This window comes from Trichosurus vulpecula, chromosome 6 (assembly GCF_011100635.1).
Source record: "Trichosurus vulpecula isolate mTriVul1 chromosome 6, mTriVul1.pri, whole genome shotgun sequence".
NCBI classification, from domain to species: domain Eukaryota; kingdom Metazoa; phylum Chordata; class Mammalia; order Diprotodontia; family Phalangeridae; genus Trichosurus; species Trichosurus vulpecula.
Window position 1 is genome coordinate 276,415,131 of NC_050578.1, and position 16,797 is coordinate 276,431,927.

A 16,797-nucleotide genomic window follows, 5' to 3' on the forward strand; every position below is an offset into this window, starting at 1 on the left:
TTTCCAGTTCTTGGCCACCGCAAAAAGAGTTGCTATTAATATTTTTGTTCACGTGGGTCCTTTTCCCTTTTTTATGATCTCTTTAGGATATGGACCTAGTCTAGTCGTGGTATTGCTGGATCAAAGGGTATGCATAGTTTGCCCATTGGGCATAGTTCCAGATAAAATATATTTTCAAGACCATTTAATATTGGTTGGACTAGAATTAGTCTAAGATATTGAATGTGCTGCACTTTAATAGGTGGCAAAGGGTACAGGCTAGAAGAACCCTTTATAGGATGTTAGCTTCAAAGCAGCATTTCTATCAGATTGTAGTTAAGGAAATAACTCCTTGGGTCTTCATCATGACAATGGGATGTCCCTTAGACTTCAAGAGTCCGTGTTTTCATCAGTGAGGGACTCCCCTTCATCAGTAGGGGTGTCAACCTCTCTGGGCTCAGCAGACTGACTTACAGACTTGCCAAAGCCAGGACAATTCCTCAGCTGGTAGCCAGCTTCACCCTCTGCTCAGACAGCATGGTACAGTGGAATCAAGGGAGAGCTGAGATGCCTCTGGGTCAGGACGCAGAAGACCTGTGTGATCCCAACTCTTCTCAGCCTCATTTGCTCATTTGTAAAGTAAGCACAGCAGTGCTTATGTTAAGAAGGTAAATTTCAGAGCAGGTAGCAATCTGCATTGGTGAAGGGACAGAGACTCCCCTCTACCAGTGAAATCACACACGCGCATACACACGTTCACCCTGCCTCACTGGGCTGTGGCAAAATGTCTTGTAAATGGTTAGGAATGCATTTTTTTTGGTTCAATCATGGTTCATGCTTTGTGACTCTATTTGGGGTTTTCTTGGTAAAGATACTGGAGTGGTTTGCTATCGCCTTCTCCAGCTCATTTTACAGATGCAGAAACTGAGGCAAACAGGATTAGGTTCAGCGTCTTGCTAGGGTCACACAGCTAGTGTCTGAGGCTAGATTTGGATTCAGGTCTTCCTGAGTCCCAGTGCTATACCTACTGTGCCACCCCGCTGCCCTGAATTTTGACCAGAAGACAAATGAAGCTAGGACAAAATTGGAGCTTTCAAAGGATCCGAGTTGCAGGACGGTCATTCCTCTGCATACTGACAGAGTTGGAATTATCTCAGTAAATTGCTTATATGACTGCATCAAAGCAATCACAGCTTCTGTCCATAATAACATGTATGTTGTATGTGCACTGGAGGATACACATATGAGATATATGTGTGCATACATATGCATATATAAACACATCTATGCATACACATACATCTCTATCTCCATATGAATATAAGAGGCTGCCAGGGAAAGTGGACTTGGAGAGCTAGAGAAGAAGGAGCTGCCACCCTCCCCACCTCCGCTGACACACATTGACACTTAGGAGAACAAACAATGCCAGCTCTGCTGTTTCCTACCTGGGCAACTTTGGAAAAGTCACATGGCCTCTGGAGGCCTCTGCTTTCTTATCTGTAAAGTCAGAGAGTTTGGACTAAATGGCTTCTAAGGTTCCTTTTAGCTCTAAATCTATGAAGTGACTTCTCAGTGCCCCCAAGCCACTGAGACTCAATTGTAGAGGAGGCTTAAATCTACTTTGGCAGAGAAGGCTCCTCATTAGGAGATTCTTTGATAAAATCAGAGTTTTGTAAAATACACATAAACACCTACTTGTACCATGCCTTAAACCCAAATCGCTCTGGCCAACAACACAGGTGCCAGGCCAAGCCCCACTTGGTCATTGTTTGGACCCTGCTTGGCTCAGAGTAAATGGAAATAACTTGTTTCTGTTTTGGCCAGAAACCCTCATGGTCTTCCCCTCCCAGGTTGATTTTTTTTTTTTATGGACTAGGTAAAGAGGCCATTCTCTGCCTCATTTCTTACCTAGCCTTAATCACTGAATGGGCGTTGCCCCAGTTAAACCAAGACCTATTAAAGACCTCAGCTTAAAATGGCCAAGGTCTCCTATTGCATCCTGGACCATCTCCAGTTATCCTGATACCTCGTCACTGCACTCAGATGGCTCCAGAGGAGTGAGGCTGGTCACTTTGCACAGCCCTCCCTCACTCAAATCCAACTCACTTGTATGTCATGGCATCACCTCCTGATGTCATGGTCCTCTTTGAGAATGAAGGACAAACAACAGTATACACATACACATGCACATTACACACATATATACATATAGACACACATATTTTACATGCTCGAAATATGTTTGTATGTGCAATTTTGACTGGTGGACAAATTAGCCTATATCAGAAAATCAAACCTCAGATGTGCAGGGCTGATTGTCTAGTTGGCTGTACAACTGCATAATTTCATGTTGTTATAAATAATAAAGGAAACTTGAATCTTTCCATCTGTGACTTGTCCATTTACTCCTATGGGGCTCACAATCAAGCTGATAACGAGGTAGTCCATACTATGCAAAATGAACCAAGCAGAGAAATCCCAGGACCTAGATTAAAGGACAAGGATGAAGGCCTTCTCCCCCTTCCAAGTTCTGGCCCAGGTGGTCGGTGACCCTCTTTCTTTCCTCATCACTAACAGCCTTGTTCAGATGCTACTTCCCCTAAGAAACTTTCTCTGATTTAAAAAAAAAATTCCCTTAGGCTGGGGCACAGGGTCCCTATTAGAGGTGTCATTGCCTGAGTCTCATAACCTGGGTTGCTGGATGTTCTCTAAACCCAGCTGTGGGGATAGAAGTAGGGGAACTGTGCAATCTAGATTTGTGAAAGATTCCCTTAGACTTCTATATACAGTCCAAAAAAGCCTCAATGGATTCCTGGAGCGAACTTCAGCCCCTTTGAGGAAAAAGGTATGATTCTATACTTTAGGCAAAACCATAAAGCTGGCCAAGTGTGTTGTTATCCTTTCCATCCCATCCTCAGATACTCAGGGACTTCATGCTGCCTGCCCCCCTAAGCTCCACTGGTAACCAAGACGATGCACACTTTCTCTTTCTCCAGACTCTTCCCTATCAAAATGCACTTCCAGCAAAGGTTCAAGATGCTCCCTTGTATCCTGGGGTTCACTGATGGTGTCAGCCTCAGTCTTGATAGGGCCAAGAGAAATACAGCTCTATCAGTGATATTCAGCTGTCAACAGTCTGGAGGCATGGGAGTAGGGTGGGGGCTGAGTCACCCCTATCAGCCAGCCTCAGCCTTCTGGAACTGCAGATTAAGCCAGACCCAAGAGAGACCTTTTAACAAAGGTTCTTCAGCAGCTAGACTCAAAGTAAGCGTCCTTTAGAATGGGACTAGACTGAGTTGCTAAAGAGGCTCCCTCTCTTTTGTTTTACCTGGAGAATCCCATTTCACCAAACGCTAAGGTCCAGACCCAGTTATTTTACTGTACCAGAACTCGGCCACATTGATGGAGCAGGACTTGAAATTAGCTGGCGACTTGAGGCCTGCAGAGCCTTTTTGTAAAACAGCAATTTCCATCCTATAGTTACAGTATCTGTTATAACAAAATATGAACTCAACGGAGACCTCCCTAATTAGAAGTCATATATGTTCCTGGCCCCCCTCCCCCTCCCCACCCTCACCCCCACCCTGGGGGCCTGGATTTCTTGGATAGATTTCTATCACCAGGCTGACTCATTTTGGGGACAAATGGGGACAGGGACTGGAGAATGGGGGAATGTGTGCTGTTTAGACATTTCTGGGAGAAGGAATGAGGCCATTTTCTGAGTTTCCTGTGTTTTTAGGGTTAAGGGAAGGCAGTCGTGAGCCCTTTTGGACCCGGACCAGCTTCTTGGCTCGACGTTCCTGCTGCAGCCAGTACAACATCTCCACTTTGTCCCTCTTCATCTTCTCTAGATAGCAGCGCCCCTTGTATGTTACTGACTCCCCAAAGGCAATCTGGATGTCCCGAAGGAGCCTGGTCAGCAAGGTCTCCACTCTACTGATTTTCTCATACAAGTTGCTGCGGATCTGGGACTCTTCAGTCCAGCGCCAGAGGTCATAATCGACCTTTAGGAAGAACCGATTGGGGTCGGAGGCTTCTTGCTCGAAGCGTTCCAGCTGGGCTAACAAGAGCTCCCGCTCCTGAATGGGCTGCAAGGCTTTCTCCCAGGCAGTCACCAGGGCAGGGAGCTGCCCCACTCGGGCATTGGTGCTGTACTTGATGGCCATGTCCAGCCGATCTTTGTCCGGCACCTGCAGGGCTGCCCAGATTCTCTCCAGTCGCCTCTGGAGTCGCTTTACTTTCCTGTGGTCCCCTAGGGATTTGCTCCCTTCTGCTCCCAGGCCATCTTCTAGGACTGAGTTGGCATCCCAGATACCTGGCACAAATTCCCCGGCATCCTCCTCCTGCGCTAGTGGAGGCAGGGGTGGAAGTTCCAGGGTGTCTTTGATGATGATAGGCATCTGGATGGGTTCCTCTTCTGGGTACATGTGGAAGATCACATGGAGGAAGTCACAGTCCTGAGTGGCCAAGTACAAGAAATAGTCATCCGGGGTCAGCGTGGCTCTCCACCATCGCATCCAGGAGGCCTTACTTTTGACCCACTGCTTAGGCAGCTGGGGAGTGGGTGGGGGGGGAAAGGGATCTAAGCCCGAGGAACGTATTCTACGCTTTCCAATGCCATCCAGGATAGGATTGATGATTCGATACTTGGGGTTTCTGTACAGGAAAGTTGAGGCCATAAGACTTGACCAGTCCTTATCTGATGACGGCTCCACTGGGTGCCCCCTATTGAAGAACAGATAGTCAGCAGAGACTCGGCTCAGGAGCTCACTGTAGATCTCCTGGATGCTAGCCCCGGCAAAGAGGCTAGAGTCCAGCTCTTCCAAGATTTTGCTGTCCAACTCGCCTGACAGGTGGTTATAGAGAACATTCTCCTCCTTCACAAAGAAGCTGTCCTGGAACGCCCGCTCTGAGACTCGGACAGCTGCTGCCTGCAACACAGTCTGATCCTTCAGTTTCAGGGCCACCGTGACTGGCTGGGGATGCACAGTGGTCCCCAGGGTGGGCCGGTGGTCCCATTTTCCCGAGGCTTCTTCTTCTTGGAGAGTCTTCAGAGTCCTCTGCAGCTCTTCCACTCGGTGGCTGCCTTTTGGGCCTTGGGTCAGGGCTCGGAGGAGAGGGGCCAGGGCTGAGTTCTGCTGGGGCTTCTTGGACAGCTCCACCTCAAAGGTTTTCATCATGTGCTTGAGGTCCTCCGAAGCTGAGCCAATGAAGGCCGCTGTTTGGGTCTCCCAGCCTAGAATCAGTGGGGACAAAGTTCGAGGGGGCGGTGAACGTATGCCCAGTTCATTTGAAAGTTTCCAACCTTCTCTCAGACTGGGCAAAGACCGGCACTTTCGGGGGATATGGAGCCGCAGGAAGGTCCCCAAATCCAGATCTTCTGCCAAGCTCGAAATCCCTGAGAGGTCAGCCTTCTGGGCAGGGCCAACCTCAAGCACCTGGCGGGGTCTGGGGGCTAGAGTGGGCATCCAGCGCAGGTACTTTCTCTGGTCCAGGTCCGGAATGGACCTCAGCCCCTTTAAACGATCCAGACAAGGCCTGCCTAGGAAGTCTGGCCGGCTCAAGTGAATCAAGTAACTCATGTTCAGGGCGGAGCACGGAATCTGGGAGAAGCCTGTGCTGTGCGGCCAGGGCAGAGGGCAGAGCTTGGACGCCTGGAAGGTGCCAATAGTTTGCTGTGGAATGAGGGCCTGCTTGCGGAAAAGGTCTGGCTTGACCGCCCCCGTGCCCTTCTTCAGAAAGGAGCGGAGGCCCTGCAAGTCTTTGAAATCGGAGACCAGGCGGCGGTAGACGATCGGGCTGGTGAGGAAGCGGGAACAGTCGGAGGCCAGGCAGGCAGACAGGCGCGTGAGGGTGGCGGGCTCGGTGAGCACGGACTCGGGCACGGACAGGGTGATCAGCAGGTGCAGGTAGCGCAGGAAGAGCTGCTCCGAAGACAGCACCACGTGAGTCTCCACGCGCTGCCGCAGTTTCTGCTGGTCGCGCGGGTCGAGGCCCGGCTCAGGCTGTGGCATCTGCCAGCCGTACTGCAACTCGGACAGGATGACCTCGGCCAGCCGCCGCCGGCCCTCGGGGGGCACTTCGGGCGCGTGGCCCACGCGGGACAGCCGCTCCGACACCAGCAAGCACAGCGAGCCGGGAGACAGCTGCTCCATGGAGTAGGAGTCCCGGCCCACTCGGGCGTCGCTCTTGGTCTGCGGAGACGTGGGCAGCGGCTCGGGGGTCGCCGGGATCCGTGCCTCCTCGCCGGGGAACAGCGACAGCGGCCGCAAAAGCCGATGGTACAGCTTCTGGAGCTCCGGGTCCGCAGTCCTGTCCGACGGCGGCCACCGCCGCTTCCTTCGCCCCATCCTGTTCTTCCTGCGCTCCATTGCTGCGGCTGCTGCTTGACCCCCGAGCCCCTGGCACCGGGAACCTCAGATCCCTGACGCATGGGTTCTCACACCTGACACCCAACACCAGGGCGGTTTTGTCCGGCGCCTCTAAGACGCCGGGACGCGTCGCTATGGCGACAGACACCGGAAAAGGAAGGGGCGGAACCGCTGGACTCTCGAGCCTGGCCAATGGCCGCACGCGGTCGGGAAGACGAGTGAGAGGGCTGGACCTATGAGGCGGGAGGTACCGCCCCCTCTGGACTCTTCTGATTGGTGAGTGGCTAACCGCGATCCGGAGGAGGAAAGGGGCGGAGTCTATGAGTCCGGACTGCCAATCTGTCGGGTGAGTAGCTAACTAGAGTCCTGAGCCGGGCGGAGGGCGGACTCTAAGTCCGTCTGTGGATACGTAAAAGGAGCCAAAGGTCTCATGGCCCCGCCCTAGCAGTAGACTTTAGGCGTCACTGGGAGAGTCGTACTGGCTTTGGGAGGTTGAAGATGGATTCCGCTGTAGCTGCGCCTGCTCAGATTGGGGACAGCAAGACAGCATGCACGGTGAGGGGCAAGCGGATTTCGGTAGGGCTGGGGCGCTCTGAGGGAGCCTTTGGGGAGCGAGGTGGGGTGCGGGGGGTGGGGGTGGGGGTCGGGGTGGTGGGGCCGTCTGGGTAGCTACCTGGGCGTGAGCAGCGAGTCACGTGGGGTTGGGAAGCACCGCCCCTTTTTGGCATAGTAACCCCTCTCCCTTCTGTCCCCGCCCCATCGGCACAGCCCCGCCCTCCCATCGCTCTTATTAACATAGCCCCGCCCCCACCGGCATAGCCCCGCCCTTCCACTCTGTCCGCCCTCTTCAGCTTAGCTCCGGACCACCTGGCCGCATAGCTCTGTCTCCCACAGCTGGAGTTTGCTGTGCAAATGAGCTGCCAGAGCTGCGTGGACTCGGTGCAGACATCCCTGCGTGGCGTGGCAGGTAAGAGAGCGAGGCCCGGGTTTGGAGACTGAGGGCTTGGGTTCGAATCCCCTCCCTCCCACCTCCTGCCTTCTCTGAGCCTGTTTTCCTGTTAGTAAAAGCGCGGTGGCGTGGCCCAATGGCCTGTGGGGCAGCTCCCAGGTCTAGGGCGGTGGTCTTAGGGCCTCGGCTGCCAAGTGTTTTTCTGGAGACTTCTTTACCTTAACCTTTTTGCAGACCTTGACTCTGTCATGGCCGCCCTTCCTCCTGACCCCGGCCCTTCTCATCTGCCCTCCCCTTAACCTTTTTGCAGACCTTGACTCTGTCATGGCGGCCCTTCCTCTTGACTCCGGCCCCTCCCATCTCCCCTCCCCACCCTTCCCCATCTTTGCTGCATCTTCCTCCCCGGCTCCTAAGGTTTGGGAGGACCCCAAAGCTTTGCTCCCTTTTTCCTTAATTCCCTCCGTTGTCACCTCTGCTCCATGCCTCTGGGTTGTCTCTATCCAGTCCACCTCCAACAACTGCTGGACCCCTCTCTGGATGTGGGTGCGCCCCCTTCTCACTGAGGCTCCTAAGCCCCCTCCCCAGTATCACCTCTGTGTCTTTGCGTAGGCATGCCCCCTTCGAGGAATGCCAGCACACCCCCACATCCTCCCACCACCTCTGCAGCTTACATTCCAGGTCTTCTTTCAGGGTGCGGCTCAGGGGTTACCTCCCACAACGCCTTTCTGGATTCCTGGCTCAGGGCAGATGCTCAAGCAATAAGTCTCTCACTCCTCTTCTCTTCCCAGCCCCGGCCCGCCCCCCTCCCCCTCCTCCCGTCGGCAGGCCTCAGCACCACCTCCCTGGACTAATGATTTCTGTTTCCAGCCTCAGCCTCCAAGTGGCCGCCAAGATCTTCCTAAGATGCTGGGTCTGACCACATCTTCTCTCCCCTAGCACTCCCTCCTCTCTCTCCCTCTCCCTCCCTCTCTCTCTCTCTCTCTCCCTCTCTCTCCCTCTCTCCCTCTCCCCCTCCCCCCCCCTCCTCCTCGCCCTCCCTGTCTCTCCCTCTCCCCACCTCTCCCTCCCTTCTCTCTCCCTCCCTTTTCTCTCTCTCTCTCTCTCCCCCCACTCTCCCTCTCCCCCTCCCCCTCCTTGTCTCTCCCTCTCCCCCCCTTCCCCTCCCCCTCCCCCCGCCTCCCCCCCAGCCTTTCTCTCTTTCGCTCTCTCCCTCTCCCCCCCTCCCCTTCTCCCTCCCTCCCCCTCCCCCTCCTTGTCTCTCCCTCTCCCCCCCTTCCCCTCCCCCTCCCCCCTCTCCCTCCCTCCCTTTTCTCTCTTTCCCTCTCTCCCTCTCCCCCCCTCCCCCTCCCTGTCTCTCCCTCTCCCCCCCTTCCCCTCCCCCTCCCCCTCCCTCTCTCTCCCTCCCTTCTCCCTCCCTCCGTGTTCTCTCTCTCTCTCTCTCTCTCTCTCTCTCTCTCTCTCTCGATGTCTTTCTCTTGTTCTCTCCTCTTTGACATTGAAAGTCCTTGGCACCCTGGCTCTGCCAGCCTGATTGGCCGGACCTTTTCACTCTGTAATCTGTGTTCCAGCCAAACGGCCTTCTTGCTGCTTCTCCATCTCAGTTCCTCCCTATCTTTGCACAGGCTGTCTCCCCTGCCCACAGTGCCTTCCCTTCTCATCTCTGGCTCTTGGAATCCTTATGTGCCTTCAAGGTCCTGCTCAGCTACTCCATTGTCCTGGGGCCTTCCTTGGTGCCCCATCCTCTTATTCCCCCAAGTTTAATTTACATTCCTCTTGTACATAGATAAATAGACATGAGGGCAGGGCTGGATTTAGTAAGTGCTTAATAAATGTTGGTTGCATGGAAGCTGCCCAAGAGTCTGGGGTCAGGGGTCATTGAGGTGAGTCTGGGAAGGGCCCGACAGACCATCTGGGGCCACCTTGTCCTTGTCCAGAGGCGGGAACCCGGCTGTCTCACTCCCTGTTCTGTAAGCCTCAGTCTCCTCCATAAAATGAGGGAGCTTGGGGCTGGGCCAGGGGAAGACATTGAAGGTGACAGGTGGGGAGGCAAAATCACGGCAGAGACCAGAGGCAGAAGGTACTTGTAGACCATACCAGCTCGTACAGATGAGGCACAGGAAGGGTGAGGGGAGGCCCCAGGTCCCATAAGCACTGTCTTCTCCCGATAGTCCCTCTCCAAATCCCCCACACCTTGGAATCCTTCCCTTCCTAGCCCAGGCTAACATTCACCTGGAGGAGCCTGGCCTGGGGCATGGGGAGCAAGCAGCCCCTGCAGCCAGACAGTCCTAGGCTTCTTTCACCTCCCCCACCTTCTGGCCGGCTGAGCCTGGTAAGCAAGCGAGGGGCCGAGCCTTTGAGGGCCCTCCCAGTCCACACTGTAAGGCCAGCAGCTGCAGACCAGAGGCCAGCCTAGCCTGCTTTGAGGGAGTATTCTCCTGACCAGGAGAATACTTCCCTATATGAAGTCATGGGGCCAGTCTGAAAAACAGCTGGAACTGTGAAAATGATCTCCTAGCCACATCCTGGTGAGGTCTTTGGAGGAAACCAAGGCCAGGGAGGCTGGGAATGAGCATCCCAGGGTTTAATTCATTGTTCAGATGAGGAAACTGAGGCCCTGAGCAGGCAGGAAAGGGCCTGCCATGGCCAAACAGCTAGTTAGTGGCATGTGCCTGATTTTCAGCCCAGAGTCCTATTGGCTGAACCACAGCACCCACCAGTCACAAAAAGACACTAGCCTCCTAGGCTTACCTCATGCTATAGGGAGCCAGGTCAGGAACACAGGAAGATTGGGTTTCTCCTGGCCCCTCCACGAAGCTTCTCCAGGATATCAGGAAAGAAGGAGGATCCCTCAAGCTATCGACCCTTAGCTCCTGTCCTGCTCTGCCCCCTCCCCAATCTTGCTGGCTCATGAGGCTCCCTGAAGTCTAAAAGGCAGAGAGAGGAGATGGGCCTGTGTGGCTCCTCAGGGTCTGCTAGAAAGGGGAGCCATAAAGGAGCCTCTTGGAGTCAGACTTCTGGCAGCCGGCCCTTCCTCGGCCCCGTGAACTCAGCACTGTTCTCCCCTGCTCTCATGCCTCCCACCCTCCCTCCACTGGCACAGGCCGTCCACACCAGACCCACCTTGTGTCTTTTTTGGTCCTGGTAGTTCTGGACCTAGCTACCTGGCTGGACCCCCAGAGTAGTCATCAATGGTTGGAGGCCAGTTTAGAAAGGAGTGTGCCCAGGCCTGTGTGACCTGGGGCTGTTCAGCATTTCTTATCAAAGACTAAAATAAAAGCACAGATGGCATGCCCAGCAAATGTACAGATGATCCTGGGACGAGAGCTGACAGGGGGACTCCATGGTTGGAACCACGAGGCTCTGGGATCATTGGGCTGAATCTAGCGGGCCACGCCCCATCATTGGCCTCCTCAATTCAGGGATGACCAAGGAGGTCGTGGGGCAGCCTAGTGGGGAGAGAGGACTCTGGAGGCCTGAGTCAGACACGGCATTTGAAAAGAAAATTTAGAGTTGTTTTTGCTGTTCTGGACTCCTCCTCAGAGACCTCCAAATGTGAGCATCACCCAGTGCCAAGAATGGGTAGCCTCGTCCTGTCTGAATTTAAACCAGTCACATCGCTTCCAAAGCTTTCCCACTTGTCTGGTTTTCCCTTCCCTTCTGTTCTCTTCTGTGCATTTAAAGAAAGTGCCCCTTACCCCTTTTTAAAAATTTTGTTTTTTGGCCTTCGTTGCATCCTCAATACTGCTGCCTTCCAGAAACTGTTTTTTAATCCCTTCTTAGTAACCAGGAAGTATCATTAAGCCAACAGCCCCAGCCAGTGGGTCTGGCTGAACATGTGCCTTGCTCTCGCTGTCAGACGGCGCCCCCTGGAGGGCTCGTTGGCCACTGCATCAACAAACATTCTTGAGGGTAACCAGGATGGCCTTGGCCAGGGATTCTCAGCACTTCCCTCACAGGGTTTGTCATGAACATCGAATGAAAGGACATGAGGAAAGTGCTTATAACAATCACAGTAGCTGTGTGCATGGCTGGCTTCGCCTGGATCGGTCCTGTGGTGTGTTGGAACAGCCCAGAAGTCTAGGGCAGTCTTAGTTTGCTTAAAGTGGGGCTGTGGCCCCTATCCTTGGCCCCAGTCAGACCACACCTGGTTGCCCACTGACCTATCCATGGATAAACCGGTGTATCCAGAAGAAGGCCCATGGGGTGGAGAAAGGTGTAGAGGATTGGTCAGATGAGCTGGGGGTGGAGGCTGGAAAACAGATGGAGGGGGCCATGTCAAGTGTTTGAAGGACTGGTCCGGGAAGGAGGGGACAGCCTTGCTCTGCTGGACATCAGAGAACACTTTTCCCTTCCACCAAACTGGAGACTATGTCTGCCTTTTCCCTCCATTCATGGCTCCTGGTTCTGCCCTCTTGGGCCAGGCAGAGCAAGGCAGGCCCTTCCTGTGCATCATAGCCCTTCAGATCTTTGAAGCCCACTCTCACCCCTAAACAGAGGTGGCCCAAAGTGGAAGGCACTTGCCTTCTTCCAGGGGAGGCCCAGCCCAGTGGGGGTCAGCCCAGTGTCACCAAAGTGCCTTCCAGTGCTTAAATTCCACATTTCTGCCAAAGTGAGGGTCAGAGAGGTTGCAGCTTGCCCAAGGTAGTAAGAGGCTGATTGTGATTTGAATCCAGATCTCCCACCTGCTCCCCCTCCCCCATCTGCCACACTGGGCCAATTTTCATCTGGGTGGAGGCTCAGCCGTTGAGTGATTCTCCTCCCAGCCTCGTCTTCCTTTTGGAGCCAGGTTCTTCACCATTTTTGTGCCCAAGACCCCTTGGGCAGTCTGTCTGGTGAAGCCAGTGGGTCCATTCTCAGAATCATGTTTTTCAAGTCGGAGGAAATGCTAAATTTCTGATAGAGGCTAGTGAAAAAGCTAGAGATTTGGAACTCAAAATTTTGTAAAAATGAATGTTAAAAATTGTCTTTACATATAATTGGAAAAACAAAATATTATTTAAATGATTTTTAAAATAAAATAGGGAGAAATGGGGAAAAAAAAGAAAAGAAAGTTAGAGGGCTGTGTTTGGTTTTGTTTTCCCTGGCTCTGTGGGCCCCAAGAGCCCCTTCCTTAGAGGGGGGTGGACCGGGCCTGAGTTAGGCCAAGGAAGGTGAGGCTAAAGGGGGAGCATCCCGGTGCAGGGGCCCACTGAGGGATGTAGGCCATTGGAGCCTAGGTGTCTGGCCCAAGGCTTCTCTTGCCTCATCTGTGACCATTGGGATACACATCTGTGCTGCAGAGGGGCTGCCATGGAATCAGCTGGGCCTCCTCCCTTCTTCCCTTTGTTGGTGTTTCTCCCTCCTCCTTCTTTATTCTCGTAGGTATCCAGGGAGTAGAGGTACAACTGGAGAATCAGAGTGTCCTCGTGACCACCACCTTGCCCAGCCAGGAGGTGCAGAGTCTCCTGGAGGATACAGGGCGCCAGGCAGTGCTCAAGGGCATGGGCAGCCGGATGCTTCCTGAGAACCCAGGTCTTAGGGTTGTGGCAGGGAGGGGGCTTCGGAAGAGGACGTGAGGCCTGAAGGAAGCCCAGGGCGGGGGTGGGGAGAACGTTCAAGGCAAGATTCTTGGCTTCTGAGAAGAAAGAAGTTTTTGGGTACTGGGGGGGGGGGGGTCTTCACATCCTAGGAATAGGAAGGCTCATCATTGCTAGAGAAAAGGAAGCCTGGGACCGGGGGTGGGGAGGGGGAGGGCAGCTCACCTGTCACGTCTTACAGAGAACCTGGGGGCAGCTGTGGCCATGTTGGGGAAGCCTGGGGCCGTGCAGGGAGTTGTGCGCTTCCTACAAGTGTCCCCCCGATGCTGCCTCATCGAGGGGACGATCGATGGCCTGGAGCCTGGGCCCCATGGCCTCCACGTTCATCAGTATGGGGACTTGACCCAAAATTGTGCTAGGTGGGTAGGAGCCCTTGTGGATGACTTTCTTTCAGTCTTGTGTCCTCCCTGGGTGTATCTGCCCTTTTTACTGGGCTCTCAAATGCCCTGGATCGCCAGTAGACTCTGAAAGGAGGGCAGGACACATAACCCTCAAACTCTGTCACTCCCTCAGGGAATCTCATTGGCTCCCTACTGCTGCCAGGATGCCGCACAGACTGCTCTCCTTTGCCCATTCACCTGGCCAGCCAAAGCAGCTTAGCCAGAGGTTCCCTCACAGGACATTCTATCTGTTTGCCCACCCTGCCTGGAACACCCTTGGCCCTTTCCTCATTCCCCGTTGTTAGCATCCTGCCTCTCCATCCAGTCACTTTGTGTTTATTTGTATGTGAACTCGATTTACCCATCTGTGAATTTGCTGCCTCTCCTCAGACTGGAAGCTCCCTGAGGGCCAGGGCTGTCCCCTTTTCTCTTTGTATTCCGGTGTCTACGCAGGGCCTGGTACTCCATAGGAGCTTAATAAATGCTTGGTGATTGCTTGCTAAAGAGAGATGTAGGGAAACTGCCCAGAAAGCCCATGAGGCTTTGTGGTCCTTGCAGAAAGGCAGGTGCCCCCAGGTCTTTGAGTGGACTGGACATAATGATGGGGGAGGGGAGGGGCCAGGACCAGGGCCCTGAGGAGGAAAAAGGAGCAGAAGTGTTCACAAGCCCCTATGGGACCAGGTCCATCCACCAGCCATTTCTGCTCCTGCACATTTAATGCCAGGAGTATCTGAAGTAGGTGGGTGGCTTCCTCCATGCCCACAAAATGCCTTTGGGTTGTAGCTGTGGAGACCACTTCAACCCTGATGGAATGCCCCATGGTGGCCCCAAGGACACCCAGCGGGTAAGTGCTAGTGCCAGAAAGGGATCATGCCACTCTGGCTTTAGGGATGGAAGGGACTTCAGAGGCCATCCGACCGACCCTTCATTTTACAGCTGAGGATGCTGTGGCCCTGTGAGGTAGTTAGTGATTGTCCTGAGGCTGGGGCTGGCGCCCAGGGGTGGCAGCAGGTGGGCAGGAGGGCGAGGAGACCCCAGGTGCTTTCTCGTTCTTCCTGCTCTGGCTGAAGTCAGGGCCAAGGAGCAAGGAGGCCTCTCAGCTATTTTGCCCCCTCAGCACCTGGGAGATCTGGGGAACGTCTATGCCAGTGCTGATGGCAGAGCGACCTTCAGAATGGAGGACGAGAAGCTCAAGGTGAGAGCCTGAGGCAGCTGACCCGCTGGGGGGGAGGGGCTTCTGTCCAGGCAGGGCCTAAGAGTCGCTGCCTCTGCAGGTGTGGGACATCATTGGCCGAAGCCTGGTCATTGATGCAGGTGAAGATGACCTGGGTCAGGGAGGACACCCGCTCTCCAAGGTCACCGGAAACTCTGGAGAGAGGTGAGGGAACCCTTCCCCTCTGCTTGGAGCCTTTGGGTCAGGGAAGGGTCCCTTCACAGTCCAGACCAACCATCACCCTCTGTCTCCTGTAGGCTAGCTTGTGGCATCATTGCTCGCTCAGCCGGCCTCTTCCAGAACCCCAAGCAGATCTGCACCTGTGACGGCCTCACCATCTGGGAAGAGCGGGGCCGGCCCCTCGCTGGTGAAGGGCGAAGGAAGCCTGCACAGACCCCGGCTCACCTTTGATCTGACGCTGCTGAGATGGCCTGAGCCTTCTCAGAGTCCTCCCTGAGAGGCTCCAATGATGTCGAATCAGAACACCTCCCCTCCTTTCTGGGACCAGCCATCCACCCCAGTGCCAAGCAGGCCAAGCTCTTCTGGAGTGGCTTCTTCTCCTCAGTGTCTTTCTCTTCAAATTAAAGGTTTATTTTCCTATCGAGCTTAATACTCGTCTTTGTTGTTCACCTCCCGCTCAGAAGAGAAAGGATATAGCCAGCGTCTGTTTCCGATTGACATGTGATCAATTTAATTTGTATTGGTAGCTTTCGTTGGTAAAACACCTTCATTTCTAAATAGACCCCTTCTCTTTTCCACTCATCAGCTGAGTCTGACAGCATGGATGGTGTTTCTCACCCTAGGGAGGGAGCATCTAGTTCTCTTCTTTAAAAAAAAAAACCAACAAATTTTTATGGACGTGGGTAATTTATGGATTGATTTTTATGGACATCAGTTCTCACAACCTCCACCGCCCCCCCCCCCCCCCTTGGCTGTCCTTATAGAGATGGACTTCTCTATGACCTTGCCATCCCCCCCTCCCCCGCCAGGGTTTCACTTCCATGTTCATGAGTTTTGAGATTCCTTCATCTGAGCATAATCTTGGATCATTCCATCTTTGTCTCTGCCTTAAGACCCCTAAGCCCATTCTTCACCCTCACTGCGACTTTCAATCCTTCCATCCTTCAGTACGGGCTCCTTGTTCCTTTGCCCAACTCAACCCCTTGGTGATGGTCCCATTTCGGGCTATTCCCTCCTCTTGTGGTAGTGAGTACACCTAGCCAAACCATCTGTAACCTTCAATTTGTTTGAAAATCATGAGCCTGGGGTATCTGGGTGCACTGTACATTTGTGTCATCCAATCCTCTCTGCAGCAAGACAAACGTCCTCCTCCCAACCGACTCACTGTCCCACTCTGCAAAGACTGTTTTTGACATTCTCCTCCCTCCTCAGGCTTCCCATAGCCTCTTGTCTTCACCCTCACCTCTTTCCTAGAAAACGGGCTCCTTTGTTTCCCCTTCTCACAACACTGAGATGCTTTCTCCCACTGCCTGCTCTGTACCAAAGGCCAACCCCCTCCATGCCCCTCAGTCCCACTGCGTCCCATCTTCTGAAGGTGGATCCCTCTGCCCTTGCCACTCACTAGTCTTCAAAAGCTCCCTGTCTGCTTAAGGCTTCTATGGCATCAGTGAATATGCCCGTGTCTTCCTCATCCTCAACAAACCTACATTTGGTCCGACTGTCCCCACTAGCTCCTCTTCCCCCCCCCCCCTTCCCTTTCATGGCTGAACTCCTGAAAAATCCTCTCATGATTGATTCCAAACCTTCTGCCATCTGGCTTCTGACTTCATCACTCAACTGGACCTGCTCTCCTGGAAGCCACTGGTGTTCTCTTACCTGCCAAATATCGTGGCCTTTTCTGACCTCTCTACAACCTCCGTCGCTGTTGGTCCCCTTCTCTTAGGTCCTCTCTCTTCTCTGCATTTTCCTGCCCTTGCTTTCTCGGGGTTCTCTGTTCCCCAGCCTCATTCGCTGAGCTCTTATCCCCCAATTAACTGTTTTTGTCCTCCAATGCTCTACGAGGAGCCCTGTTCTCTCCCTGTATCGTCTCGTCAGTGATCTCGGCAGCTCCCGTGGATTCAGGGCAGGTGGTTCCCAGAGCTTTATAACCAGCCCTCGTCTGTCTGCTGAGCTTTAGTCTCAAGCCACAAACCATCCCTTCGACATCCCGAATCGTGCCGTAGACATCTCAGACTCAACACATCTGAAATCAGCACTAACTATCCTTCCCTTCAACACCTCTTTCCCTTTGCTGAGTTTTATTGAGGAAATCCCTGCAGTCAGCCCAGCTCGAAACTCCGGTGTCATCCTCAACTCCTCACTCACAAAC

The 16,797-nt window shown here is 53.7% G+C and overlaps 2 protein-coding genes across 3 annotated transcripts; one reads left to right on the top strand and one right to left on the bottom strand.

Moving 5' to 3' along the window:
- Positions 1–3,662: 3,662 nt before the first annotated feature.
- CCDC87 (coiled-coil domain containing 87) lies at positions 3,663–6,350 on the bottom strand. Its single transcript, XM_036763040.1, has one exon. The coding sequence runs from the start codon at positions 6,348–6,350 to the stop codon at positions 3,663–3,665; it is 2,688 nt and encodes an 895-aa protein (XP_036618935.1).
- A 286-nt stretch (positions 6,351–6,636) lies between these two features.
- Positions 6,637–15,078, top strand: CCS (copper chaperone for superoxide dismutase). 2 transcript variants are annotated; one of them, XM_036763042.1, is made up of 8 exons: positions 6,637–6,905; positions 7,245–7,317; positions 12,661–12,810; positions 13,057–13,234; positions 14,039–14,099; positions 14,373–14,450; positions 14,530–14,633; positions 14,726–15,078. In XM_036763042.1, the coding sequence occupies exons 1-8, from the start codon at positions 6,849–6,851 to the stop codon at positions 14,877–14,879; spliced, it is 855 nt and encodes a 284-aa protein (XP_036618937.1). In that variant the 5' UTR covers positions 6,637–6,848; the 3' UTR covers positions 14,880–15,078. The 2 variants fall into 2 exon arrangements, with proteins under 2 accessions (XP_036618937.1, XP_036618938.1); XM_036763043.1 differs by having other exon boundaries at positions 6,719–6,905; positions 7,202–7,317.
- Positions 15,079–16,797: the final 1,719 nt, after the last annotated feature.